General features: G+C 32.9%; 1 protein-coding gene across 1 annotated transcript; it reads left to right on the top strand.

The window, feature by feature from the left end:
* The first annotated feature begins 115 nt into the window (after window positions 1-115).
* Window positions 116-11,708, top strand: LOC131851804 (epidermal retinol dehydrogenase 2-like). Its single transcript, XM_059202364.1, has 6 exons — window positions 116-242; window positions 585-669; window positions 1,421-1,624; window positions 9,472-9,801; window positions 10,379-10,623; window positions 11,329-11,708. The coding sequence occupies exons 2-6, from the start codon at window positions 667-669 to the stop codon at window positions 11,519-11,521; spliced, it is 975 nt and encodes a 324-aa protein (XP_059058347.1). The 5' UTR covers window positions 116-242; window positions 585-666; the 3' UTR covers window positions 11,522-11,708.
* Window positions 11,709-12,480: the final 772 nt, after the last annotated feature.

Below are 12,480 nucleotides of genomic sequence, written 5' to 3' on the forward strand. Positions count from 1 at the left end.
TATAATGCTAAAGATATAGTTAAATGTAATTGTTTGGCTGAAAGGAGATTTCCAAGGCCGTAAAATACTTAATAAAAAAAAAAAAAAATTTGTCACAGACGATGTTTTTAAATTATTTTTTTAAATACTTTATATTATCATCTTGCTATCAATATTGTTAAAATGAATAAATGAAAATATATCTCTCACAGGATTCTTCACTGCAGCTCACTGACAGAAATTCTCGATTACTATCTAATGCGGTACTGTATTTTTTAATTTGTTTACATAATTTTTTATTATTATTAATATTTGGTGCTGGTATTATTTTTTACTGTTATCAGTTTACAAACTCTTATCACAATATTGTTTATACGATATCAATTACCTAATGGTTTAATGCATTGCATATTATATGTAGTTATTTATTCATAATACAAGTAAAAACTTTATAACAACCATATGTTCATAACAAATATCTTAGAATCTTCTTTTTCTAGAGGTGGCTAAAAAATTAATATTTTCTTGTACTAAATTTATTAAGGTACAGATAAAATATCATAATTAATATATTAATTTAGTAAGATTTTGTTAATTTATTTCAGACACCTTCGCAAAGTAATTTTTCTACCCACAATCATATATTAATTTCTCTGTTGTTGAATGCAAGTGACATTGCTAGACTAAATGGTAAGATTTAATTCATTATTTTTCGTTACATGTAAATTTACATCATCCCATCTATTTAGATATTTATATTATTCACTTTGATAGTACCAGTAACTGTATAGAAATTATTTTTGATCTAATTAAATTATCTAGACTTGTTATTATTTTAGCTTCAGTGTTTATATGTTTTTAATGTACAGATATGCACCTTAAAAACAAAATCTGTCTCTGTTGTATCCTACAATCTGCAAAATAAAGATTATCCACTCCACTCTTTAAACTCTCACATAATTCTGTCAGAATTCCTTCATTTGCTTACATAATTCTGTCAGAATCCCCTTATTGCATGGAAAATCAGTTTTTCTCAGCATAGTGATTTGCAAGCACAAATCTTTAAGAAAATATATAAAATGCATGGCCTGTGGCTCTAAGTGCAATAGTTACTTCTCACCATGAAAAATAATGGAAGATTCATGGTGTAAGATAAAAAATGTATCGCTATATTTGCTGTAGTCACAGGAAAAATCGTAGATTGTTCATGTATTGCAAAGTTGAGAGATGTGCTGTATATTTAATCTGCAGTTTGACTGATTAATTAAATATACTTTACATACCAGTTACTTCTATTTTGATTTGACAATGAAAAGGGTTATTAACACCAATGACAGTCTATAATGTTCTTTAAATGTATATCAATAAAGTTCTTTATTGCTACAAATTGTAATTAATAAATAAATAAAAAGCATAATTAAACATGTCTTTTTTATTGCAGGAATCTCGTTTAGTGGACTCAGCATTGGGAACATTAATGAATTTTATGTTCCCCATCAAAATGTTGCTGCGTGTGTATTCACTTAGTATTCTGATGGTTGATATTATTTGGGTGGTGGTTAATGCAGTCTATGCAATATTCCAAGCATTCTATGAATTCTTTAAACCACCACCATTAAAATCTGTGAGATTAGAGACTGCTCTGGTAAGAGATATTTTCTTATTAGTAACTAACTTTTACTTATGCTCAAACTTCTATTACCAGAATTTTATTTAAAGTATGCTATATATTTATTATGTTCAGAATAAATTTGAGTCAGATCCGTTCAGCTGCTTAGGTGTGAAAAAGTAACAATCACTTTCACATTTATAATGTTAGTATGTTATTAGACATTAATTTGTCTAAATCTGTATCAAGTGTGTAACAAGATGAAAATTGTGTTTAAAAAGTGTATTTATATTGCATTAGTCCCTTATGATTGTTTTCTATCAACTTTAAATAAATAGCTGTATCATGCAAAATAAACAAATATTCTATATATAGTGTGATTCATTAACATTGTATCAGTTTTATGATTCTTTTTATCTACAAATTTTTCTCACATGGTGATCTAATAGATTCTATTTTCTCATAGTTGAAGTCACTCATGTATATAATAATACTAGAGGGTGCGTGTGTGCGCGGGCCTCAAGAGGCCCGCGAGGCGTTGTCGTTGATTTTTTTTGTAGAATTTTTTTTTTGTAGATTTTGTTTGTGAAGACGGTTTTCTTTTCGTTGTTAGAGTTGTCTGTTTTGATACGATTAGGTGATTTCCTATTGTAACAGTGAATTTCTGTTTCACGTGTACCATATATACCTGTGGCGAAACTTTGTATTGTAATGATCACAATACAAAACCTAACCTAACCTACCTTTCTGTATACTATATTAGTCTGGGGTCAAAGTTTTTAATGTAGAGCTCATAATACGAAACCTACCTTTTTGTTTACTATATTATTCTGAGGCCATAATTTCTACTGTAAAGAATCGCAATACCAAACCTAACCTAACCTACCTTTCTGTATACTATATCAATTTCGGTTCACAGTTTCTGATGTAGAGATCATAATACGAAACCTAACCTAACCCACGTTTCTGTGTACCTTATTGATTTGTGGCCAATTTCCATATTCTCCTATCTATAGACCTAACCTCATCTTACTTTTCAGTATACTAATAGTCTGAAGCAATAATTACTACTGAGTAGCAATACAAAATCTAACCTAACCTACCTCTCTGTATACCTTATATATCTTTGACCATAATTTGGGTTGCGTGTGGGTCGTTTTAGCTGATTTTTTTATGGTGAAGGTTTTCTTTTCGATCTTGGTTGGCAGAAACATGTTTTGATACGAAACTATACCACAAATGTCAATTCCTATTGTAAGAGTGAAAAAAAAACCTAACTCACTGTTTGTATACCGTATTGACTTATGGCGCCACTTTGTATTGTAATGGTCCCAATACAAAACCTAACCTACATTTCTTTACAATATATTAGTCTGTGATCATAGTTTATAGTGTAGAGAACAGAATATGAAATCTAACCTAATTCACTTCTGCATACCGTATAGATCTGTGGCTATAATTTCTATTATAATTGGCCATTATATTACTACCTAACCGAATACGAAATACAAAATCATATCGAACCCTACTTTCTATATACTAATAAGTATGGGGTCGCTATTTCTAATGTAGAGGTCATAAAACTGAACCTAACCTAACCAACTTTTATACCTTATAGAATAGATCTGTGACCAAAATTTCTAGTGTAAAGGACATATAAATCATAACTGTACACTTTTTTACACGAACGATTATCATTTAGAATAGTCACCAAAGCAGGAATGAATTCCAAGATAGTCTCCTTAGCTGGTAATAAACCGTGGATATCATACAATGAAAGAAATGTATGGACAAAACTTATTCTCATTATTTACAATCTGAAAATTTTACACATTTTGCAATCTTCAAATTACAAAATCCAAAGACACAAATTATTCAGAACAGCATTCCTGAAAATAATTTCGACATCGAAAATGTTCAATATTTGTGTGAGTTTTTATGTCACAATCCAAAACTAATTTGATATTTGTGGTCACCTATACTAAGGTATAGGCGAAAAATTGACGTCTTCGGCCGCAGTATTGAATTTTTATTTTTTTTTTATTTTGGCTTAGCTACCAGGGTGGCAAAAACATTTCGTCCATACATTGTCAACTCCTTCTAATAGTTTAGTATAACCAATGTAACAACTTACATCGGTTTTCATAATAAAGTTTTCCAAATAATTTTGATAAAAGCCTTAGGGTTATTATTTATCGTAGGTAAAGGACCTATAATAAATAATAACCACTCATCACTCTTTTAATTAAAATGTCATAAATATTAAAATCGGGGAAAGTTTTTAGCGCTGGCAATACTGAGATTCAATGCCATCCCATAAAAGCGGACTCGCTGCATGGTTACTATGTACCAAAATAAAAAAATCTTCCAAATTTTGTTCAAAGTCAACCTCGGCGGCCATCTTGGATTTTTCCATTTTGATACTTCTGACATATATATTACATTACGACAGATATATTTCGTCCACATATTGTACAGAGACACGGTCCTTTTAGTGGGTCCTTAGTAAATATTACTTTCTACGAAAATCTATGCCTGGTGTTGCCCCCTAATTTTACAAAAAATTGCATAAAACTATTAAGATGAGATTTATAATAGATACCCGTCACTTTTATTTTTAAAAAAATGTCGAAAAAATTTTCCCACATTTTGGGTTTGCTAAATTACCCGAAAATCGGGGAAAATTTGTAGCCTATATAATTCTTCTTATCTTTGCTCCGTAGAAGTCAACATGCTGTAAGGAATAAAATAGTACCCCAAAAATGAGTTTTAAAACGTCCCTAAACTTGTCATCGGGAATAAAGTACCCTAACTCGGCCGCTATCTTGAATGATTGCTTTTTAAATAGTTTTAACATATACACCTTGGTGAGAAACATTTCGTCCATACATTGTACAGAGCCAAGGTAACTCCTTCTAGTTGTTCCTAAGTACTGTTTACAATGGAAATCGATCGATGTATGGTATTGCTAGCACATTTTGACAAAAACCGCCTAAGACCCCTTGGGGATTATTTTTGACAGATCGTCATCATTGTTTGGTCTAAAATGATGAAACAAAAAATCCCACGTTTTTTACTTCTCTCCGATATTACCCTAAAATCGGGGAAAATTTTTAGACCAGGTAGTGCTTCGTACCGAGAGTTTCCACTGCTCCATAAAAGTCAACTCGCTCCAGTGACGATGGGTACATGAAAACTGAATTAAATAAAGTACCCTAACTCGGCCGCCATGGATTTTTACTTCTTAATACTTTTGACGTATTCACCCTAATAACAAAAACATTTCGTCCATACATTATGTAGAGTCTCGATGACTTCTTCTTGTACTATTCCCTAAGAAAACTGATCTAAGATGTTGCCAAATAATTCTGACAAAAACCACGAAAAACCAATAAGGGGATGATTTTTGACAGATATCCATCATTATTTTGTTTGAAATATCGAAAAAAAATCCCACATTTTGGACTTGTCTTCTAAATTACCCAAAATCGGGGAAAATTTTCATACCATTTTTCCTTTTTCGTCCATATATTGTACAAAGACACGGTCCTTCTAGTGGGTCCTTAGTAAATATTACTTTTTACGAAAATCGATCCATGGTGTTGCCACCTAATTTTACAAAAAATCGCATATAACTATTAAGATGATATTTATTATAGATCTCCGTTGCTCTTATATATAGTTTGTCGAAAAAAAAATCCCACATTTTGGGTTTGCAAAATTACCCAAAAAACGGGGAACATTTGTAACATAGGTAATATTTCGAACCGAAATCTACCACGGCTCAATAAAGGTCGACTCGCTGCAGGGAAGCCAGGTAAATTTATCATCAGAGAAAAAATACTCAAACTCGGCCGCCACCTTGGATTTTTCCTTTTTTAAATACTTTTAACTTATCCACTTTGGTGACAGAAACATTTTGTCCATACATTGTACAGATGTAAGGTGACTCTTTCTAGTACTTCCTTAGTACTGTTTACTATGAAAATTAGTTAATACTTCGCACCGAGAGTTTCCATTCCTCAATAGAAGTCAGTTCGCTGCAGGGTTGATAGGTGCCACAAAACTGAATTTACTAAAAAGACCTTAAAATTGTCATAATAAATAAAGTATCCTAATTCGGCCGCCATCTTGGATTTTTCCTTTTTAAATACTTTTAACACATACATTTTGGTGACAGAAACACTTCATACATACATTGTACAGAGCCCAGGTTACACCTCTAGTTCCTTAGTACGGTTTACTATGAAAATCGATGTATGGTGCTGCCAGATGATTTTGACAAAAACCACCTAGGATCCTTTGGGGGATGATTTTGAACCAATGCTCATCACTGTTTTGTTAAAATTAACGAAAAAAAAAATTCCCACGTTTTTTTACTTTTCTCTGAAATTACCCCAAAATCGGGGAAAATTTTTAGACCAGGTAAAATTTTCCACCGAGAGTTTCCATTGCTCTATAGAAGTCAACTCGCTGCAGGGTTTAATTGTACCCCAAAATTGAATTTTAAAAAGTCCCTAAAATTGTCAACATAAATTAAGTACCCTAACTCGGCCGCCATCTTAGATTTTTACTTTTTAATACTTTTGACGTATTCACCTTAGTGACAGAAACATTTCGTTCATACATTGTATAGAGCCTCGGTGACTCCTTCTAGTACTATTCTCTAAGAATACTGATGTAAGGTGTTGCCAGATAATTCTGACAAAAACCACCTAAAATCAATAGGGGGATTGTTTTTGACAGATTTTCATCATTCTTTTGTTTGAAATATCGAAAAAAATTTTTCCCACTTTTTAGGACCTATCTCAACAATTACCCTAAAATCGGGGAAAATTTTTATACCAGGTAATACTTTGTATTGAGACACATCATCTCTCCATAGAAGTCGACTGGCTGTGGGGTTGCCAAGTGTCCTAAAACTACATTTACAAATATCCCAATTTTTCTCCGAAAAGCAAAACTCCCCTATCTCTGCCGCCATCTTGGATTTCTAAAATTTCATAATTTTCCCTAGAGGCCGGGTCCTTCGGCTATCCGACGCCGTACAGTGCGTTGAGCTAGCATACTCGTAGGTACCCTATCAATTTCAGTTTTTGAAGCTAGACCTCAATTTCAAAATTTGTATCATGATGTATGGGTGTTGCCAGCAAATTCTGACAAAATTCCCCTAAAACCCTTCAGGGGACGATTTTTGGTAGACCAACAAGACTTTTTCATTTAAAATGTCGAAAAAAATATTTCCCACTTTATGGGACTTTTCTCCAAATTTAACCCAAAATCGGGGAAAATTTTTAGCCCTGGCAAATCTTCTTACTGAGACTTACCCATGTCAGTAGGTGGCGTTTAGCTACGGGGTTGCCATGTGCAGCAAAAACGCGATTGAAAATATCCCAAAATTTTTCCAAAAACTAAATCTCCCATAGCTTGGCCGCCATCTTGGATTTCTGAAATTTCATAATTTTCCCTAGAGGCCGGGTCTTTCAGCCTCCCAATGCCCTACAATAGGGATCGGTAGCATCCCCGCAAGTACCCTAGGAATTTCAGTTTTTGGAGAGACACCCCTATTTCTATTTTGGTCAAACCATGTATGGGTGTTGCCAGCAAATTTCAACAAAACCCACCTAAAACCCTTTAGGGGATGTTTTTCAATAGGCCTTGATGCCTCTTTTGTCAAAAATGTCGAAAAAAATTTTTCTCACTTTTTGGACCATTTCTCCCAAATTACCCCAAATTCGGGAATTCTTTTTAGCGCTGGCAATACTTTATACCGAGACCCATCATCGCCCCATAGAAGCCGACTCGCTGCGGGGTTGCCCTGTACCTAAAAAATGACTTTAAAAATAATCCGGATTTTTAGGACCAATTTCACACGCCCCCAACTCGGCGGCCATCTTGGATTTTCGAAATTTCATAATTTTCCCTAGAGGTCGGGTCCTTCGAGTTTCCTATGCCCTACAACCGGTGTCGCCAGCACCCCCGCAACTACCCTGGGAATTTCGGTTTTTGAAACCGTAGAAAATTTTCAACCAATTTTTGGCAATTTTTTCGCCGCCATCTTGGATTTTAATTTTTTGTTTTTACGCCATATTCTGGGTCCCGCCGAGACGTGCCAAATCACTCTTTGAACGGAATCGATCCGAGCGAAACTGTAAAAGTTAGCCGCCATCTTTGTCCGCCATCTTGGATTTTCCCAAATTTCGGAATTTTCTCGTGGTCACCCTAGCCAAAGGAACATTTCCCCCATACATCGTCTCGACCCCCGGACGCTCCTTCTGGGAGAACAACTATGTCAATCAGTGAGTGAGTCACCGTAATGCAGCTTTATATATTATAGATTTTTAAGTATGACTAAATATAACTGAAAATTTCTGTAAAAGAACCTATTTTCTAATTTATGTTAATAGAAAAATAACTAAACACAACTTTCAAAATGATAAAGTGACATTTTACATCCTGGTTTGAGTCAATAAAATATTATTACTCAATACAATAATCCTAAGATAGTATAGATAACACAGCCAAGTCTTTTCTTACTAATCTCTTCTAAAAATAATGTACTTATATCTTTACTGACATAAATAATATAATAAAAAAGATTTTGAATATCCATGTTATTTTTAAAAGGAGTATGTTCATGCAATAAAATTACAATACATTCAATATCCGTTCTTTTATCTTTATTCAGAGTACTTAAAAAAATTTACATCTACCTTCACTTTGAAATTTTGCCATAAATAGTTATGTTCTGCTATTTTCGGCTTACTCTGTTATTGCAGGTATTTCCAATGTGTTGCATATTTTTTTATATTTCTATAATGTCTTTGTTTTTTAGTTAAAGATCAAGTTTTTCAGTTACATGTAATTCTAAAAGAAACTTGTTTAAAGACTATCTCTAATTGCCTTATCTTATAGACAAAATGTCATTGAGCTTAATTAGTTACCGTAGAAAGTGTTCATAGTAGCACCATGTTTGGAGAGGGATAGGGGACAAGCCATGCACATGCAGCCTTAATAATGTTGCATATTTTTAATGAAGTGAAAATAATTGATAGGTGTTTGTTTCCATTGTTAAGTAAAGTTACATCCTAGAGAGAAAGTAGAGTTACTCTTCATACAAATATATTTGATTGATATCAATTTTATTTACAAAATTAATATAATTGTTTAGCACCCTGTGTTAATTCTGTTGGTAGTGTCAATACCTGCATATATCATTGAAATATATTTACAACAGATTATACTTTAATCTTGATAATTATGTTTAAGCCTTATTAAGAGTTTATTTTATCTATAATCTTAGTTTTTTTATATGTATTGAAAACTTACTAGAGATAATGTATGTTTGTATGTTGAATTTTATATCTTTCCATTAGAAAGATATAAAATTGTTGGAGGGACGTTTCAAAAGTTGCAGTGGTTCATTGCCCTCAATACACAAATTTTTAAATGTTTGAATTTTGAAAATATTCTGTAAAAGGTACTAGGCCGGTAAATGCAGCGCCTCTACCGAATCCAGTCAGTTTTCAAACCATCCAGGAACCCATTTAAATATATACAGAATATTCTTTCCAAATGGATGTAGCCATGTAGGAGTGTCACACACACAAAATAATTGTTATGTAAAGTATAATGTATAGTATGTATGTATAGATGTATAGATTTCAAAAATCATCGAACGTTTAGTACTCTTCATTAATCTATTGAACCGTATGTAGATATATTTTATAAGAAATTGGTTTATAGAAGATAGTAGAATAGAATAGAATATACTTTATTCAAAATACTTTATTCAAAATAAATTAATTGAAGCACTTTTGAATAGTACTTATAGATAAAGCTACATTACATTAATAATAGTATTTTAATCTGTATATTTCCAGGTTATCGGATCTGGAAGGGGTGTTGGTCGGGAAATAGCCATTCAGCTAGCCGAACTAGGAGCAATCGTTCTATGTGTCGATAAAAATAAAACCAACAATGACACTACCGTTGAAATGATCAAGCATAATGGCGGTTCTGCCGCAGGCTTTACTTGCGACATAACGAAAAAGGAGAATGTAAAAAGGCTAGCTGCCGAAGTTAAGAAGGACTTGGGCTCCACTAGTATGCTGTTCAACTGTTGTGGTATACCGAGCCCAAGGTCATTGATGACGCAACCTCCGCAGGATGTTCATGATACACTTGATTTGACATTGACATCATATTTTTGGGTGAGACTAATTTTTGGGCTTATGAGATTATTACTCGCCTATTATTTTAAAGGTTGATAAAGGGATGGTCCTCTGTTTGCGCTAATGGCTTACGCTGGCCGGGCATCGTTCGATGATTAGATGAACTTGAGGTCAAGCAGTCAAGGAATTGTGGCAAATTCACCAGAAATATGTCAAGATGGTTTCAATGAGGAACCGCGTGGATGTCATCCTAACATGGTGTATTGCTAGTTATGGGGCTATTAGCCCACATGACTAACAATCTCCTTCCCCCCTAAGACCGCCTGTTGTTAGTAGACTTTGTATCTGTCTTAGTTAGTTCCACCACCATCAATCAGCTTGCTTTGTAATGTGTTTCAGTCTAGAAATATTATGATAGTACTAACTGTGCCCACGGTTTCACCCACATGAAATTTTTAGCCTATATGTTATTCTGATGTATAAGCTATATTACTGTAAAGTTTCATTGAAATCCGTTCAGTAGTTTTTGCGCGAAAGAGTAGCAAACATCCATCCATACTCACAAACTTTCGCATTTATAATATTTATAAGATGACTATTTGTTTTATATTTCTAGCTCATTGATTACTTCATGCCAGACATGAAAGCTAAGAACCACGGACATGTTGTTGCACTTACATCTGTGGCTGGCCTGAGCTACCTAAAAGACCAGATGCCACTGAGTGTAGCCCAGTTTGCTGTCCAGGGATTGGCTGAATCCCTCATGGAGGATCTTAGGATCAACAAAATTGATGGTGTACATGTCACACTTACTCATATATACCCATTCATAGTTGAAGAGGACTCAGATTTGAGGTTGAAGTAAGTTAAAATGATTAGTATTTTTTTAGTGGATGTGTGAGATAGATCACGATATGTGTTGGCAATAGCTCTCACTGGTCACAGGAATTTACCACGATGGTTTCCAATGGGAACCGCGCGAAGGTGTAATTGATAGAATACATGACTATTGGGCCACTAATTGTCATTACTAACAATCTCCACCTCTCTGCATGTTAACCCTCCGTACAGACCCAGTATCCTAACAGATATTACATAAACAGCCATATTTTGCCTATATATTTGTCATAAGTTATAAACCATCTCATATAATTTCTGTATTATCGACATTTTAGTACAATATTCTAGAATTTGTTTTTATGTTAATATTTGTATTTTTTGCAACTCTGCAATTTCATATATATTTTCATAGCAGAATTATAGTGAATGAACTGTGATAACGATATACAGATCTTACTCTTAAATATTGTTTGTTTGTAATTTAATTTAGTTGTAATGTTGATTAGTTTTATACCTAGTTGAGCTGGAGCCTGCATTAACTTAAAGTTTCTATACTCAAAGATATTAGATTCTTGGGATACAAGCCTTGAGTTTAGTGCATTGTTGTTTAAACATTTTATCTATATTCATTAATATAAAAGTGTACAACTAAATGAATAATTTTCGTTTGATAGCAAACATTCCGAAAAAAGTTGAATATCAACTTTTATATTATTTTTCTTACAGGATTTCAAGTTACTTCGGCACTATTACGCCTGCCAAGGCCGCCAAGTCGATCCTGGACAGCGTACGACGCAACTACCCCGAAGCTTCAGTACCTAAGCACCTGCTGTACCTAGGCCACCTACTGCGAGTCCTGCCGCGGAAGGCGACCGTACTCATCAGGGATCTACTCGATACCGGAGTGGACTTTGCATAGATTATAAGTGATAAAAAAGGGATTAGGCAATAAAGTGTAAGGTTTTATTTTTAATTTATAACGGAAAACAGGGAAGGCGTGTGAGTGATTATATATATAATTTTAAAATGAAATGACCTTTGTTACACAAAATTTCAACTCTCTCTATTAAGATATTTCCACATTCCATGAAGTGCACTTTAATCATGAACTACATTATTTTTATATTTTATGTATTATTTTATATATAAATGTTTAATTAGTGTGGTAAAAAAGCATGCCAAAAATTTTATATATATTATCTTGTTAGATTGGTAATTAATTTTAGTGAATTAATAGATTTTATACATTAGGTTTAATAAATTTCTTTGCTCAGTTATTAGATAGGTTTTAGTTAATTGTTACGTATTTGTTTTTTATTTTGTTGTAAATATTTATATATTTAAAAGATGTAACTTTGTAAGCTTTGTCGCAATATTTATATGCCGTCCGCAATATTTAGAGATTATTAGAGATTTTGTAAATTCGTAATTCATATTCTTAAAGTAATTTTACGACATTATTTTCCTAAAGATTTTCACATATAAATCTATAATTTAATAATCTGTGTGCATGTAATTTTAAAATTTTGTGTTGTCAGAATATTAAACCTATCTTCAGTTCACTAAACATAGTAAACAAGAATTATACTTAATATTTATGATTAAAATCAATCTAAAGCAATTACTAGTTGGTTTTAGGCAGTATGATTTGTCAAAGGTATCAGAACTTAGTTCTCACCTTGAAAATCTTACTATTTTCACTACTTCTGTGATACGTCATGATTCTAAAAACAATTATCTAAAGGGTGGTACGTATTTTATATGGTAAGATGTGTATACAGTACTATTTTTCGGCACTGTGTTGAAAAAATAAAATGTAAATAATTTTATATAAAAAAAGCTAAAATTTTATAATACTAGTTACATTTACATTATATA

The sequence above is a fragment of the Achroia grisella genome, unplaced genomic scaffold (genome assembly GCF_030625045.1).
Source record: "Achroia grisella isolate CSIRO2021 unplaced genomic scaffold, CSIRO_AGI_Agris_v1 utg808, whole genome shotgun sequence".
NCBI lineage: Eukaryota > Metazoa > Arthropoda > Insecta > Lepidoptera > Pyralidae > Achroia > Achroia grisella.